This window comes from Adiantum capillus-veneris, chromosome 24 (genome assembly GCF_014529385.1).
Source record: "Adiantum capillus-veneris isolate H3 chromosome 24, ASM1452938v2, whole genome shotgun sequence".
Classification (NCBI taxonomy): domain Eukaryota; kingdom Viridiplantae; phylum Streptophyta; class Polypodiopsida; order Polypodiales; family Pteridaceae; genus Adiantum; species Adiantum capillus-veneris.
In genome coordinates, this window is record NC_140954.1 from 82,260,337 (window position 1) to 82,278,810 (window position 18,474).

Here is an 18,474-nt window from a genome sequence, read left to right on the forward strand (position 1 = left end):
TTTGAGTTGTGAGGCTGAGTACAGGGCAGTCTTCACAACTACGGTTGAGTGTGTATGGCTCAGACGCCTTATGGTTGATTTGGGTGTTGGACAGAACACTGCCAACACTATCTACACTTACAGTCAGAGCGCATTGGCAGTTGCTTTTTCATGCTCGCACAAAGCGCATTGAGGTGCATTACCACTATGTCAAGGAGAGGCTCTTAGCAGGAGAGATCAGCTTGGCTTATGTGCCAACACAGGATAACCTTGCAGATCTTTTCACAAAGGCATTGTTTCGTGAGAAGTGAGAAGCTTTCCGCAAAGCTTTGGGCTTACTCCCCTTTGTGGACTGATCATGTTCTCGGGGCATGGCACTTCCCTTTACTCATGTGCCAGCTCTCGTTCACCGTATAACTCCCGAGGGGATTTGTTACCATATACATGTGTTAATGATATGTGTGAACACACTAGGACCACCGGGCATTTTTTCCCTCTTAAGGAGGTTTTTTCCCTCGTGCATTGTATATACGCCCATCACTCTAGGGCTATCAAACTTTCTATTGCACACTAAGTAACACACTCTCTATTGTGTGCCTTGAGCTTCCTTCATCTTCTCCAAGCTGTGTGTGTTTCTCTGCAACCCTAATTTCAACAAAACACCCCAACTCGTATCTTACTTGCCATAGTGAAAGTCCTCATGGGCCAGCATAGTGCTCAATGATCTGTGTACATGCATGCATAGATATATCATAAGGTCAGAATCTCACATTGTGTGTGTGTGTGTGTGTGTGTGTGTGTGTGTGTGTGTGTAGCTGTTTTAACTTATATAATAAAACATAATTGAAGTTTTACATTTAAAAGACATCTGGCTTCAAAGAAAAGGCAAAAATTAGTACAAAAATAACTCAGTCTTAGAATTATCTTTGTACATGGCATATGAGAATCAAGCCTCATTCTAGTATACAATGATAGTAATCCAATAAAGAATTACTTCCCATGTGGTAAGAGCAGGTATACTATCTAACTGACCATAGCTTTAAGCCAAACAAAAATCCAAGAAAGGATGGAGTCCGCACCTGCATTCATCCAAACAAGACAACATATTCGTTAGCCTTGGATGTGTATTACAGGTGTCAATGGACTATATTAGTTATTATCCATGTCTAACTTACAACCCTTTTTAACTTAAAACCACTGTCAAAAAATGTTCATGTCTTTTAGTTCTTTTTAGAAAAAACAATTTATTTATCTGATTAAATGTCAGTAATTGTATGGTTTCTTTATAGCCCAATGTTTTTAAAAGACCTTTAAATAAATATTTAACATATATATTATTTTGATCAAAAAGACATTACCCCTTTTGATCCAAGTGTCTTATTTTAACTCATAGGTTGGGTTTTTTTTTTTAGAAAATTGTTATGCCAATAAGTTACGCCCAAATTCCCAATATCATAAAGCATAAAGTAACTCAATTATCAACTTGAGATATGTACCAATACCAAAACATCTTTGCCAATTTTGTCAGATTCCAATTTCACTAGCTTAACTGTTATCATGAAGCCATAAAGTGTTTTTCAATACTAACTCTAGATACCCTCCCACTCGGCTTTTGTCAAGCCAAGAATCAAGAATCTCATATTCATATACGATTGTCATCCTACCAGAGTTTGTATGAAAAAAACCCACTAAAAGAGCCCGAGTTAAGAAGATTAGTAAGGAGAAAAAACCCATATACGTTACCAGTAATGTCAACTTCATGCGATATAACTTACTACACGAGATCCTTTGTAAGTGTAGCCCAAGTTAAGAAGATTAGTAATTAGAAAAAACCCATATATGTTACTAGTACTGTCAACTTTATGTGATTAAACTTACAACGTGAGATCCTTTGTAAGTGTAGCAATCCCAAACGTAGCATGAGGAAGGAAAAACCCCTTTACACTACGCACTACTATGCAAAAATTTCCATGCATCTCATACAAAGTCTCAACAACCCCGGCTCTAGGCCAGAAAAACGACAGTATCAAGTATAAGATCCCTCATTTTTCACTGTCCGAGTACTACCACATTAAAACACCACTATAATGGTTGTGCATTGGTTACCATACCATCTAAAATAAATTACAAGTGTTGTTCAAACTAAAAAAACCCCAACCTTTTGCTCAAAACAAACAAAGCCCCTTCACACTACATAGTAGTATGCAAAAATTTTCATGTCTGATAAAGTGAAGAATAACCCCGACACTAAGCTAGTCAAACGACAATATCTCGTATAAGATCCCCCATTTTCTTGTCCAAATATTACCACATCAAGCACCACTTATATGGTTTATCAAAAATACATTTATCCAAAAATGGTTTACAAGCGTTGTACAAGCTACAAAAGGCAAAAACTAATTCCCCTACAATGGCCAAAAAACCAAACAATACTCATTATAATCATCAATGTATTTCAAGCCATCTTTAATTGCCTAATTATGAAATCGCAAAAAAAATAAAAAGAAAAATAACCAGGTACCGTTAGTTGGTGACTGCCTATTTTAGCAGAAAAAACCATTAACGTATCTCATCAAGGTATCAAAGTGAGTAGCAACCTGAGATGGTAGCTCAACAACTTCCATAACTACTTAGTATTTAAAAAAACCCTCACGTCTCTCCTTGAAAAGCACACGCAGAGAAAAATAAAGCCATAGACTATGTGGACGACCAGAGCACCCTCACTTTATATAGCGCCTCCGGGCAAGTTCAAAGTGAAGACGCCCACGATCAAGTACTCCAAGCCGCCTCTATGGCCATTCCTGCTTACATACGGGGAGTTGAGAGGGAGAGAGACACCGTGTAGAGGGTATCATATGCATTACAACGTAGTCAAGTGAGACAAACAGAGCCAACGAACGTGAGATTTAAGGTAATGAAAGTAGCTACCTCAAAAAATCCCCCAAGGGGTGGGTCTCCCATGTGGTGTTTGAAAAGAAGAAGGTTAAAATACATGCTTTTTTTTTGTTCTATATATATAATCAAACTATTGTGTAGGTTAACATGTGTGTGTGTGTGTGTGTGTGTGTGTGTGTGTGTGTGTGGAATATGTATGGACATTAGAGAGAGAGAGAGAGAGAGAGTTTTCTTGAGTCAATATGCAACCGCCTTAATATCTTCTAACAACGTGTCATAATTGACAATTTGCTCTCGACTTATTTGAATGTAAACCAAGGAACATGCATGACCATTATTCGCTTATTTGCCTTGTACATGCATTTTCGAAAATACCCAAAGCACTTGCCCATTTGAAGTCACAATGGCCTACATAGGAGGATGAGAAAGAGTGTGACACATTACTCGGCACCCCCCTTTACGAGAAATAGGAAGTAAAGGTTTGTATCATTACTTTTCCATGTGGCACAACAGGGTTCATGAAAAGTGTCTCAGCTTACAATTGTGCAGCTTAAAAATTCAAACATGCTTCTTTCGAGCAAGAGGAAAAGGAAAAATCCGCCTAGATTTATAGAAATTAAGTGTAGGAATCCTTTCACATAATCAACAGCTGCACTCTTCTTTTCGGCATCAAATGCCCTTCCCAGTAGCAAAGAGTGCTTATACTCTTGCTTAGATGCAAACGATCAGAGACAAAGTACTCTCAATTCTATACACTCTTGACTCCAGACCACTTGTGGCATCTCCGATGTGAATTGCAAAGCAGTGGGTTGAGCACATTATACGTGCATGGCTTTCACAAATCTAACTATTCCTGCATAATCTTTAACAAGCTGAATATCACAAAAGGGGCCCCCTGCCATGCTGTCCAAAACATTTGCAACGGTCTCTGCTTGGACTCCTCCATTTGTCTGCGGCATAGAATTAGATGACACACAATATTTGGTAGGGCCATTTGGCCCCACCCCCACAAACACACACACACAAATAACACAAGTCACAAGCACTACCAGATTTATGGAAAAGAGCAAACCTCGAGTATCATATAACCACCACTTTGAAGCGCCCATGATGCTCCTTCACATATACACGTCAGATCGTCTGTGCCTTGCTGACCTCCATCAAGTGCCTTTTTTGGCTCATAGCACCCAACCTCGGCTTGCAAGGTTGCAATATGAGATGATGGTATATATGGTGGATTGCTCAAAACACCAGCCAGCTTTCCTTTCAAGTCCTCGAGAGGAGAGAACCATGAGCCCTTGAGAACTCTTATCTTGTCCTGGGGATAAGAAAAACAGAAACTCCTCTCTCTCTCTCTCTCTCTCTCTCTCTCTCTCTCTCTCTCTCTCACACACACACACACACACACAAATGTGTAATCATATTGATTTCCAAAAACAAATGTACATGGTACAACCAATCAAAAAACTATGTACAAAGACTAGAAGGCCAATATTTGACATGAACATGAAAAGCCCATAGCCAAGGTGGCGAAGCAGTCATGCTAGATAGTAGAGAATAAGGAAGCCATCCTTCCAAACTCGCGCATTTGCCACAAAAACTGGCCCCCACAGTGTGGTGTGTGAATACGCATGCCAAAGCAACTCCAACCGAAATAGCTGTTTTTGAACACCTCTTGCACCATAAAAAATAAAGGCATTCTTGCTGATCCAATTGTGCGAGAAACCCCAATAAAGAAGTATATTGCAGCTAAAAATGCTCAGGATAACAAAAATCAGAGCACTTACCAAAAACCTAGTCATGATGGGGACAAGATTTATCAACAACATGAAACCAAATGGAGGACCATATCTTCTTGGCAAGAGGACAACTAATGAAGCAATGCCTATTGTCTTCTTTGAAAGTGGTGCAAAAGAAACAATGCCAAAGGAAAGATGACAATGGCACAGACTTGATGCCAAAGCAAGCCCTCTCACATGGCTCACCAAAGAATCACTAATTTCTTAGAAGGAAGATTGAGTATCCCAACCACAAACAATACATCTCTTCTCCACTGACCAAGCAGCAGATCGTTTGGGCTTTTGGCTTTGACTTTCCAATCTTGCCAAGGGTGAGCAGTGACCAAAGTAGGTAGCACATGAAAAGAAGAAAGGCAACCACGAAGTTGCTGCCAAAATACCTCAATACCCACGAGAGAGATGATTATTGATCCCGCTCTCTAGGAAAAGAGAGAAGCTGGCTGCATAGTGGTAGCACAGCATCAGAGAGGCAAACAATACCTAGCCTAGCTATACATTTGAACTATTGGCAAAGGTATTCTTTGCCAAAATCCATATGAAGATAATAACTTGGAAGCTCTCTCTAAAAGAGGAGTTTCTTCAAAAATACCAAATGAGGTAACCATTGTCTCAACCCCACGTCGAACTAGAACAACCATTGGCACGGAAAGCTCCAGAGCTAGAGCCACGAGGCCCCCCATCCAAAGATAGGAAGCCCCCCTTCCCACTCAATCCTAGATATAGAGAATAAGTACCATGGTCTACTACCACCAGAAAGAATCCCAAGCAACCTGCAGTTCTATGTGCTACGTGAACATGCTTCATCGACTTCTAGAGCCAATTTTCCAGTTTTGGAACCCTCTTGCATAAATGGATTGTACAAGCGTTTTGACAGGTGTTACACTACAATGGGCATCTGGCATGACGTGCATGTAGTTTTAGGTTAGAGGAATCCAACAAGCCATTCCCCGCGTCAATCGGATTCTAGGATCGACAAATGTACGACAGTGTCACCCGAGACTTAGCCCTCGTCAAAAACTTATAAATTAAATCATTTAATGATTTAATTTGTTGGGTTGGTGGACAGTTTTCCCTACCTCAACCTAAAGGAGTTTATAACTAGCAGATTGGACCTATAAAGGGGACAGCAAGCCTAGTGTTTACAGACATTGTAGCAAGCGCCAAGAATCTGCCAACGTTTTGGGATCAGACCAGCCCCAGCGTTTTTGGGTCCCATCAACCAGCGTTTTCAGATTTCAGCCCTAGCGCTTGCTCACCTGCAGATGAGCCCTAACATTTTCAGTTTTCAGCCCTTCCCTCACCGGATTGGCTCGGATCTACGATTGCTAGCCATTTTCGTTGCAGCCTAGAGTTATCGGCAGCCCATTGAGCCTCTCCTTGACCATTCCCTCGCCGCATCAAGCGTTCCCATGCTGCCCATCAAATGCTCCATCATCACCTGCGTTTCTGTAACTATGTCAAACATTGTAAATAATTAATTTATTTACGAGAAAAGAATTATCTAATTAGTTGTGTGCACATCAGAATAGATCTAGCAGTTTTTGGGGCCTCAGGTGCGCCCAAGTTTGGGCCAGAGCACCTCAGGGAGACCCTAGCAGAAAAATACCATGAAGCCCTAGTGATTGGGAAATCGGGTTTTCAATCAAGGGGTAGATAGTAGCCTCAGATTTCAGGCTCAAAAAATTACGCGCGCTAGTGCAAGCACAGGAATGAGATGGGGTCCTTGGACTATTAACCCTAAGGCCTGATTATCTTACGGCCTTAGGATAAGTTAGTTAAAAATATTCTTAAATGATTTGCGTTGGACCAAATGGCCGGACAAGTGCGAACAGGTAATGCCAGAGCATTGCTGGTACGGCAATGCGCTAGGGAGCAACTACGTTTTCATTTGTTGCATCTATGTGTGCAGTTGTGCACTTAATTGCACATTTCATTAACTAGCATAGGATTTTTAAAGTCAAAAGTTGAATGGTTTTTAAATTTTAAAGTAAGTGTGCCACTTGGCACACTTTCCCATGCAATCTCTCTCTCTCTCCCTCACTCCCTCTCTTCATGCTAGCGCCCCCTCTTCTGGGAGGCTATAAGAGAGCAGCCCCTCCCCCTCTTGCCAGGTTGGCAGTGCACTACCCCCCCCCCCAAATTGACCATCCTCTACACATTGAAGCTCTCCATTGAAGCTTGAGAGCAGCACCTTGTGGTGTATGTGGAGCCTTTGAGCACCCATCACCTAGAACAAGGCCTCTCATGGTTGCATGCAGCTTTGGGAGAAGTTTCCTCGCGTAAAGTAGTAGAAAACTCTCTTTCTCCCTTGTCTAGCTGCTGCAAATTCCCTGTTTTCAGCCCCTAATCACTTGTATTAGGGTGAATTTCAGCAAAGTCTTAATAGAATCTCATTCCCCACTACCTACTCTACACATACACCAAGTTTGAAGCATTTCCATCGCGAAAAGGACCTCCATTTTGGCATTGGAACGCGCTCAGGTAACAATTTCTAGTTATGTGCAAAAAATTAGAGCAAGCGTGTGTGTGTGTGTGTGTGTTTTGCATGTTTCTGTGGTTCGTTAATTGCAAGAATGGTTACGCCCAAAGTGGCACAGTTAGCGGAAGATAGACCCTCATTCGTAAGAGCTTCCGATGAGTTTTGTGGAAGGTAGACTCTCCCCTACGAGAGCTTCCCAAAATCTCGCAAAAGAGGATAGATCCTCTCAGTAGTCAGAGAGCAGTTCTTCTACTCTCTCAGTCAGAAGCAGAAAAAGGCCAAGAAAGAATAGAGGACGGGCTTTCGCCCCGTTCCTGTGCTTGTAAACATTCTCCCTTAGTAATAAAGATATTCTCTTTATGGGGGGGACCAGCCCATCTTCTGGTCCCCAATGAAGTGTCAAGCTCTCTCTCTCTCTCAAATTCTCTAGAGTATTTGAAGTGCAATTAAACGTCAGTTTACGCTTCCGTATTTTTTTGTGACAGTGGTATCAGAGCAAGGTCATCTCTCTCTTCCTTAAGGGATTGACGACTCTTGGCAGACTGCAGAAATGGGAGGACGCGAGATAGAGTTCTCTCTCCTTCAACAGCAGGTGGAAGAGTTGCAAAAAGCTCTCTCCCATCCAGAAGTCCAAAAGATTCTCCATACTCTTGAGAAAGGGAAGGAGAAAATGCCGATGGGGTCGGGAAAAATCCCGCAGAACCCAAAGGTGCCAGAACCAAGGAAAGATCCTTTGATTGGAACCTCCCGCATGCACGAGAGGCAGAGGAAACCTCCAGAACGTCATGTGCGGTTTAACCCAAAAGTTCAAGAGCAGGATCCCCCTGATTCCCCTCAGTTCTCTTTCATGAAGGATCTGGATGACATCGTTGCTCCAGAAGACATGTTTCTTGACGATCCGTCGCAGCAAGAAGTGCATTCAAGGGAAAAGACTCCTGTCCATAAGGAGTCTAAGCATAGAAAGAAGGAGCACCATAAGAAGAAGCACCACAGACAGAAAACATTCAAGTCGAGAGACAAAGATGTGAAATTCGACACCTACAATGGACGGCGTGATAATGACAAAGCTTTGGCTTTCATCCGCCAATTCGAAGTTGCAGTTACAGATACTTATGGAATCAGCCCGCATAGCTGATGGAATACATGACAAGGGTACTCCCAGGAAGATGGAGCAAAGCACTTACCATGCCAAGCAGATGGCTCTCCATGAGCACCCTATCTCTACTTCTTCTTCTCAAAAGAAGAAAAGAACCGCCTCCGAAGCAGAAGCAAAGCCAAAATCAGCCCAAGAAAGGGAGATATCTCTCTCCTACTGAGTTGCGAACTTACATTAGTGAAGGAAGATGCTTCAAGTGTGGACAATTTGGTCATATGAAGGGTGATTGTCCTACCAAACCTCCTCAACCACCCTCTTCCAATGCAATCCCAGATGTACAGGGAAATACAACCAAGGATGGAAAAGAAAGAGCTCTTCTCAAAGCATGGGGTAGTATCAACAACCAACGGGCTCTCATTTTGTTTGACCCTGGCAGTACAGACAACTTGATCTCTACAAAGCTAGCTGATGACCTGAACTTACAGCCCAATCGTTTTGGAGTTTCCATTCAAGCACAATCTGCTTTCAAAGGGCAGAACTCAAACTCTACTCCAATCATAGGGAAGTTGAATCTAAAGGTTGACGACTACAAAGATCAAGAGTCTTTCTTACTAGCTTCACTTGAAGGATGCAATGTTATCTTGGGAATGCCTTGGCACTACAAGATGCATCCCATTCTTGACTATGTTCAAAAAACCTTATCCTTTGCTCATAAAGGAAAGGAGTATCTTGTACTTGTAGATGCAGGTGATTGGCGTATTCCTATCGTCAATCACATTGCCATCAAGAAAGAAATGAAAGTGTCTTTCAGCGTACTTGATTTTTGCAAGAGAGAGAGATGTGTCTGTTTCACAACTTTCTTCCTCTTTAGAGCAAAAAAGACTTAAGTTATTAGAAAGTTATAAAGATTGTTTTGCAGATGAACTCCCACCTTCGCGACCTGAGGATCATACAATTGATTTGATCCCAGGAAGTTCTCCTCCAAATCAGCCCCCTTATCGAGTTAGTCTAATGCAGCAAGAGGAAATTCTTAAGCAGGTTAACGAACTTTTGGAGAAGCGCTTAATAAGGCCTAGTACTTCTCCATATTGTTCACATGTCTTACTAGTACAGAAAAAGCATGGCACATTCCGCATGTGCATAGACTATATTCTCTAAACAAGATCACAATCAAGAATCGATTTCCAATCCCTCAGATTGACGACATTCTTGACAAGTTACAAGGAGCAAGTGTCTTTAGTCGTATAGACTTGAAGAACGGTTATCATCAAATCCGCATAGTTCCTCAGGATGTGCATAAGACTTCATTTAGAACAACCTTCGGGTTGTATGAATTCTTAGTGATGCCTTTTGGACTCACTAATGCACCAGCCACATTCAACAGAATGATGGATAGAATCTTCCACTCATATAAAAGCTTCACAGGCGTTTTCTTTGATGACGTCTTAATCTTCTCAGAGACGGAAGACGAACACTATAAGCATCTCGCCTTAGTGTTTGAAGAATTACGCAAACACAAATTATTTGTGAATGCTAAGAAGAGTGAGTTCTTTCTAAAAGAAATCCACTATTTGGGCCATATAGTATCTCACAATCAAGTGAGAATGGACCCTGATAAGATTCAAGCAGTTGTAGAATGGCCTACGCCAACTACAGTACATGATGTACGAAGTTTCCTTGGCCTCTGTTCTTATTATCGGCGTTTCATTCGAGCTTTTTCCGCGATAGCAGGTCCCCTCCATGACCTGACAAAGAAGCGGATTCCATTCCATTGGGAGTCTGGACAAAAACAAGCTTTCGAAAAGCTTAAGTATCTACTCAGTCACAGACCTGTTCTCACCGTCCCTGATCTTCGCAAACCTTTCGAGGTATACTGCGATGCATCTGGAGATTGTGTAGGAGCAGTTTTGAACCAAGAGGGTCACGCAATAGCCTATGAAAGTCGGCGCCTTAGAGATGCAGAGTTGCATGTCTCCATATACGAGAAAGAGCTAATGGCAGTAATTCATGCTCTTTCCATTTGGAAACACTATCTATTAGGAGCTGATTTTATTATCAAGACAGATCATCAAAGTCTTCGCTACTTTCTTGCACAGAGAAAGTTATCAGAAAAGCAGATGAGATGGGCCGACTTTCTATCAATGTTCCATTTTCAGATTTTACACACTTCTGGAACGAAGAATGCAGTTGCAGATGCTCTCTCCAGGCGTCCAAAGATCAATGCACTAACAACAATTTATCATGAGGAACTAGAATCTCTCAGCGAGATGTATCCTTAAGATCCCGACTTCGCCACAATTTGGGCAGATCTTCAAGCTGGTCACTCAAGGCCACCTTATTCCATTAGGGATAATACGCTCTATCGTCAACAAGCAATATGCATAGCTTAGCCCTTACGACGACAGAAGGTGATGGATGAAGCACATAATTCTCCTTATGCTGGGCATCGGGGAATTGCTTCCACCACAAGTGCCCTCCAAAGGTATTTCTTTTGGCCAACACTCCGTGCGGACATTGAAAAACATGTACGTGAGTGTTTAATCTGCCAAAAAGTAAAATATGACAGACATAAAGTTTATGGCAAGCTTCAACTGCTCCTTGTGTCTAACACGCCATGGGAAAGTATTGCCATGGATTTTATTACGGATCTTCCTTGATCCAAGAATGGAAAATGATGCAATCTGGACTATAGTAGACAGACTCGGTAAGCAAGCACATTTTCTTCCAGTAAAGAAGACGATCAAAGCTGATCACATGGCTAGAATATTTCTAGCTCAGATTGTTAAACACCATGGATTGCCAAAGACTATTGTCAGCGATAGAGATCCCCGCATGACTAGTCTATTTTGGCAGGCATTGTTCGGAAACTTGGGAACTAAGCTTGATTTTTCATCAGCTTATCATCCTCAAACAGATGGTCAAAGCGAAATCGCTAATGCCACTGTTTTAGATCTCCTCAAGTGCTATGTTTTGGAACGACAATCCGAATGGGAACAGTACTTACCAATAGTTGAGTTTGCGTATAATAATACCATACATTCCTCAACTGGTAAAGCTCCCTTCAAAATTATTTATGGGAAGCCACTCTTACTTCCTATTATGGTTACCAAAGAAAACATCTTCGCTGCAGATGAATTTGTGCGTAATATTGATATTGCCCATCAACAAGTAAAGCAAGCGATTCTTCGTACTCAAGAGCAACAGAAGAGAAAAGCAGACAAGCACAGCAGGAATCTCAATCTTGAAAGAGGACAATATGTCCTGCTTCGGTTTGAGAAAGCTAGATTGAAAAAGCGGGTCGGAAAAGGGAAAGTTGTCAAACTTTCCCATAGATTTTACCGCCCTTTCAAAATTACAGATAAAGTCAATGACGTGACTTTCAGATTGGATTTGCCTTCTCACTGGCGCATCCATAATGCTTTTCATGTCAGTCTCCTTCGACCATATGTTGGACCTCCTCCGGTGACGCCAGTACAAGAAGATCCTCCAGAGGTCGAAGAGACTGAGGAAATCCTTCAACCTGAACAGATAATACACCACTCGGAGAGAACTCTCAAGTCGGGGAGTCTACATCGAAAGTATTTAGTCAAGTTCAAGAATTACACTCCTTTAGATGCAAAGTGGATGATTGAGTCCGATCTTAAGGACTACCCAGACATCTTGCACAGTTATGTTGACGCTCTACAGTTGAGGTCAACTGTTTAGAACCAAGAGGGATGTAGCTATGTCAGACTTTGTAAATAATTAATTTATTTACGAGAAAAGAATTATCTAATGAGTTGTGTGCACATCAGAATAGATCTAGCAGTTTCTGGGGCCTCAGGTGCGCCCAAGTTTGGGCCAGAGCACCTCAGGGAGACCCTAGCAAAAAAATACCCTGAAGCCTTAGTGATTGGGAAATCGGGTCTTCAATAAAGGGGTAGATAGTAGCCTCAGATTTCAGGCTCAGAAAATTACGCGCGCTAGTGCAAGCACAGGAATGAGATGGGGTCCTTAGACTATTAACCCTAAGGCCTGATTATCTTACGGCCTTAGGATAAGTTAGTTAAAAATATTCTTAAATGATTTGCGCTGGACCAAAAGGCCGGACAAGTGCGAACAGGTAATGCTAGAGCATTGCTGGTACGGCAATGCGCTAGGTAGCAGCTACGTTTTCATTTGTTGCATCTATGTGTGCAGTTGTGCACTTAATTGCACATTTCATTAACTAGCATAGGATTTTTAAAGTCAAAAGTTGAATGGTTTTTAAATTTTAAAGTAGGTGTGCCACTTGGCACACTTTCCCATGCAATCTCTCTCTCTCCCTCACTCCCTCTCTTCATGCTAGCGCCCCCTCTTCTGGGAGGCTATAAGAGAGCAGCCCCTCCCCCTCTTGCCAGGTTGGCAGTGCACTACCCCCCTCAAATTGACCATCCTCTACGCAGTGAAGCTCTCCATTGAAGCTTGAGAGCAGCACCTTGTGGTGTATGTGGAGCCTTTGAGCACCCATCACCTAGAACAAGGCCTCTCATGGTTGCATGCAGCTTTGGGAGAAGTTTCGTCACGTAAAGTAGTAGAAAACTCTCTTTCTCCCTTGTCTAGCTGCTGCAAATTCCCTGTTTTCAGCCCCTAATCACTTGTATTAGGGTGAATTTCAGCAAAGTCTAAATAGAATCTCATTCCCCACTACCTACTCTACACATACACCAAGTTTGGAGCATTTCCATCGCGGAATTTTGGCATTGGAACGCGCTCAGGTAACAATTTCTGGTTATGTGCAGAAAATTACAGCAAGTAATCATTCCTGCAATCATTCCTACAATTTCTGGTTAATTGCAGGAATGATTACGCCCAAAGTGGCATAGTTAGCGGAAGATAGACCCTCATTCGTGAGAGCTTCCGATGAGTTTTGTGGAAGGTAAGACTCTCCCCTACGAGAGCTTCCCAAAATCTCGCAGAAGAGGATAGATCCTCTCAGTAGTCAGAGAACAGTTCTTCTACTCTCTCAGTCAGAAGCAGAAAAAGGCCAAGAAAGAATAGAGGACGGGCTTTCGCCCCATTCCTGTGCTTGTAAAGATTCTCCCTTAGTAATAAAGATATTCTCTTTATGGGGGGGGACCAACCCATCTTCTGGTCCCCAATGAAGTGTCAAGCTCTCTCTTTCTCTCAAATTCTCTTGAGTATTTGAAGTGCAATTAAACGTCACTTTACGCTCCCATATTTTTTTGTGACATTTTGAAACCTGCTTTACGCGATAGATTTGCGGCGTTTTGCATGCCAGATCTGCGTTTTGGCAGCCAATTCAGCGCTTTGTTCCTCTCACATCGAGAGAGCAATTCAGCCCCAGATCTACCCCTTGGTAGCCATATGAGGTATTGTCAAAGGTGCAGCGGAAAAGGGTAAATTGGGTGATGAACTTGTCTGCAACCGCGAGCAAACCTCCTCTTGGGACCGGACAGCCAACGGATCTCGGATCTACGAATAAATCGCCTCGTACTCGAGCTACAAGCATCGACCACCCACCGTACGGACACGAGAACAATCTGCAAGCAATGTCACACCGTAGAGGGTGTGTACACGGCGAGGGAAGGGAAGAGGAAGTGACCACAAAGAGAGAGAGAGAGAGAGAGAGAGAGAGAGAGAGAGTGCCCAAACGTTGAATCTCTGCATTGAACAACATGCCAAAAGTATGAGGGGGCCGCGGGGGGGGGGGGGGGGGGGGGGGGGCAGGCATATACAGGCAAATGCAAATTGCCAGTTTTCCCTACCTATTGCAAACCCCCACAAACCTGATAAATGGCCCTAAAAATGCTAATAAATATGTAAACTCACTAAAAGTGACCTAATACATATTTAGTAGCAGAATTGGAAAACACTCGAGACTCCGACCATAGGAAACCCTAGGAAGGAAGGTCTCGCCTCATGCCAGCCTATCGGGTGAGCAACACCGTGGAGTGCATTGCCGAGCAAAAGGAATGTCTACCTCATATACAGTCGAGCACAGCCACAAAACAACCCTCACTCCCTAATCTGCTCATGGGAGATACTGGAGCCACCACCATACAAGAATCTGAACTCTATGCCACGTGCGCATTTCACTTGCGCCACGTGGACACGCTTCTGCCATAGTCTAGCATGAGTCTTAGCTTAGGACTGAGCCTAGCACCTTTGTGAGCCTCTAGCAGAACGTGCATGTCCAAGCCGGCCAGGCCGGTCGCACTTGCATGCCCTCTCTTGCACAAGAACAATCATTTCGTCATGCAGACATTTTACCACGTGAACCACCCCTTATAAGTCATTTTATTGAAAAGCGACTTTTGGAATTCTTTTTGTAAGTTTGTTGGGAAGCTTGCCCTACCCAGCATATAATTCCTATAAATGAAACCCATTGGACACTCAGTAGAAGCAAAAGAAGCAGGGACACAAGGAGGCAAGCACCCAGCAGTCAGGCAACACCTCATCGGGAGCCCTAGCGTTTTCTCAAGAAGAAGAAGATCGGCGTTTCAGCCATTACCACCAGCGTTTCAATTTTCGGCCTTAGCCTCGCGAGAACCTGCTCCCACCCAGTTGCAGATCCTCGCCAGATTCCTCATCTAGTACCAGATGAGCCTAGCGTTTTAAGAATTCAGCAGATCAGCTTGGCGTTTTCAGATTCCAGCCAGATCAGCCAGTGTTTTGCATTTCAGCCCTAGTCCGGCGAAGCAATTGCAGATCTAGACCGCAGTACCGCCACAGTAGTAGATCCCCAGCAAAGCACCTAGCGTTTTCAGTTTTCAGCTTTCAGCTTTGACGCCGTCGTCGTCGTCGACACCATCATCATCATCGTCATCGCAGATCCCTATCTTGACGACGACACCTTCGTCGTCGTCGTCGCAGTCCCGGACTTGACGACGACACCTTCGTCATCGTCATCGTCATCATCATCATCATCATCACAGTCACCATCGTCGTCGTCGTTGACATCATCGTCGTCGACATAGACCAACAGTACCCGTCGTCGACATCACCGTCCTCGACACAAAACCGTCATCGACTTCACCATCATCGACAGAGAACCATCGTCGACTTCATCGTCTTCGACAAAGACCCTTAGTACCTCGTCGTCGACTTCATCATCTTCGACATAGACCTCATCGTCGACCCCCCCATCTTCGACATAGAACCCGCAGTACCCGTCGTCAACATCATCTTCGACATAGAACCTCAGTATCCCTTCAGTACCTTAGTACCCACTTGTCATGTCCCGCTCATAGGGGAGGGGATCTAGCACAGACACCGTCGAGATGGACGTCCAATGTCCGGGCGGACGTAGTGTGAACCGGGCATGTGTGGCCAACCATTATTATAAAAGGGAGGCCAAGGCCTCCTTTGCAGTTATCGACCCCCACTGGCAAAGTGCCAGTGGTTAGCCCGTGAGGCTAGGAGTGCGCAAGGTCACCTCGAGGAGGTGAGGCCGGGTGGTATGGGATGCTCGGTCTTACAGGTGCACGCCTACGTCCTCGGACGCTGGCCCTAACACGGGGGAGCTGCCGGATGGTGGCTATGGTCGGTTATGGTCGGTTGGTTCGCCCGACGCGTGTCTCTAGTGTTAGATTCTTCATCTTCAAATGCTTCGCACCCTGCCTATAGGCTTCACACACATCACGTGCACTGGCCCTTGGTTGTGGGTTGGCCACCCGTACACCTGTTGACAGGGATCTTCAGGCACATTTAAGGTTTTGCTCAACACTTTGCCCGGCCGGACCTATTCTGGTCCTTTTCCATTTTTTTCTCATTTATGGGTTTTTTGTGCATTGTCGTTGGGGCTTCTGGTCTGCCCTACCTACTCCCTATTCTCCTATATATAGCAGGGGGGGGGATGCACTGTCCCATTCATCTTGTCATCTTGTCATCTTGTACACAGCATTTTTTGCCATCTCGAGTTATTGGGGCTTGCAAGTCTTTTCCATCTATCTCTTGTGTGTCCATCACCATTTTCTCTCTCTCTCTCTCTCTCTCTCTCTCTCTCTCTCTCTCTCTCTCTCTCTCTCTCTCTCTCTCTCTCTCTCTCTCTCTCTCTCTTCCGCTGATCACTCTGACATGGTATCAAAGCTCTAGGCTTGGATCTGCCATCGCCAACACCTTGGAGGACACTACGGAGATTTCCATCGCGAAGAAGTGCCTCTTCTTCCTCTAGCGTTTTTTGGGATCCAGCGTTTTTGTTGGCATCCCTAGCGTTTTGGTGGTGAGCATCATCTTCTGCACCCTTTGCTAGCACCCTCCCTCCCTCTGCCTCATCGCCATCTGCTGCCTATCCTTTGCATCAACGTTTTTCAGCCAGCCTATGGATCTAGCGTTTTTGCAGGACGGCAGCCCACTGATCTGCATTTTTCAGCTCTTTGGACCTAGCGTTTTTGGGCAGGACAGCAGCCAGCATTCCTAGCGTTTTTTGTGGCAATCAGAACACCATTGGACCTAACCGTTTAATTGATTATTTTCTTCTCATGAGCATGTTTGCAGGCTAATGTGCTTCTCTGTAAGGTGCAGCGGAAGTGAATGTTGAACTTTGCTCAAGATGAGTGCTCCGAACTGTGCTCAAGGGTTCCTTTTACTTACGGAAGGGAGAGCCTTCCGTTCCTTTAATGAGAGAGTGCAAATGATCATAAACAAAGTGGATAAACACTGTGAATGAAGGTGCTGAGACTAAGAGATAGAGAGAGAAGAATACGACACCAGAACGTTGTTAAACCCTCCTCCGAAGGCCCCACTCTCTATGGCGAGAGCGGTCTACTATTGATTGCACAAATCTCTACAATGCAATGGACTTGCCGATGATGTCGACGACGATGAGGACGACGACGAGACGGGCTGAAAACTAGAAACGCTAAGGGCTGAAATCTGCAAATCTTGTATCTACTGAATTTTGCCTCTATGTCGGTGACAACAGCGATGACGACGATGCGATGACGACGCGCTGAAAATGCAGATGCTGAAATCTGTGAATAGCGGGCTGAATCTGCGAATAGCGGCTGATCTGACCGAGTGGCGAGGATCTGCTGTGGGAAGGTGAGATCTGCGAGGTTTGGGGGCTGCGGTACGGAGTCTAAGTGCTGAGAATTCAAAATGCTGATGCTCTATGCTGATCTGTCGCCAGGAATCTGCAAAACGCTAGCTTTGGCTGCAATTTGCAAAAACGCTAGGCATGGTCTGTTGTTTGCTACAAAATCACTAGGGAAATCTGCTACAAACTGCTAACGCCAAGCTGATTTGCAATCTGCAAAACGCTGGGGCTGATCTCCAATTGCTGAAAACGCTAGGCTTCTTGATGGCTGAAAACGCTAGGGATTCTACCCGTCTTGCTAAGAAGGTGCCTGTAAGTTGGACTCCTGATGCCTCTTCTACCAGAAAGTGCTAGCGCTAGCTTTCTTATATATTAACTTGCCAAAGTTGCCCTACCCAGTTTCCCAACAAAGTCACTTAATAATAATAAGTGAAAAATTGCTAAAATAGGGAAAATAGGTTCTATGCACTGTAAAATGCTCATGATGGGTACTGACTGTAATCTGATGATCATGCTGCGTGCAACCAGAGGAAATGCAACTATTGCGTGGACATGCACGGCCTGCGAACAGACTCACAAAGGTGCCAGAAACTTCCTAATCTGAACTGAACCCTAGCCATAAGGTAGTCTGTCCACCTGCACATAGGAGTTAGATGTGCAGGTGACATTCTCGCTGATTTTTTGATAAAATTCAGCAATTTAGCAAGTGGAAGTACTGAAAATCGGTGGATTTTTATTGCTTTTGCTGACTTTTGATGAAAATCCGTGATTTATTCATTGATTTGCTGATTTTAGACTAAATTCAGCAAACAGAAGCTTTAATCTTTCTCTGTGCTCCTCTTGTGTGTGAAGTACATGCGCGTGCACACACACACACACACACAGAGTTACCTCTCTCTATGTGTTTATCTAGATCTGTAGGGAACGATAGAAGAGAGAGAGAGAGAGAGAGAGAGAGAGAGAGAGAGAGAGAGAACTCGTTCTGGCTTCTAGCGTTGGCTTCCACCGTGGGTTTGTTTTTCCAGCGTGGTGCTCAACTGGCAACCCATCGTGTGTTCGGCACGCGCGAGCACAAGCCCTCCTAGTTGATGCGCGTGCACTCTCCCCCTGACCCCACGCGGCACTTGTACGGGCAGCCAACGTCGATTTTTTTTTATGCTACCCTTCTCGCTCTTCGTTGCATTTTATTACGTGGCCTCGTTTTAAA

The 18,474-nt window shown here is 44.0% G+C and overlaps 1 protein-coding gene across 1 annotated transcript in view; it reads right to left on the reverse strand.

Annotated features, from left to right (window-relative positions):
* Positions 1-3,343: 3,343 nt before the first annotated feature.
* The window catches only part of LOC147426671 (RNA methyltransferase family protein), a 42,139-nt gene continuing 27,008 nt past the window's right edge, over positions 3,344-18,474 (reverse strand). Inside the window, exons 2-3 of the mRNA XM_086498100.1 lie at positions 3,947-4,192; positions 3,344-3,824 (exon numbers count right to left, since the gene is read on the reverse strand). Of these exons, the coding sequence (XP_086354226.1) occupies positions 3,693-3,824; positions 3,947-4,192 (378 nt within the window). The 3' untranslated portion in view covers positions 3,344-3,692. The remainder of the gene's footprint in view (positions 3,825-3,946; positions 4,193-18,474) is intronic.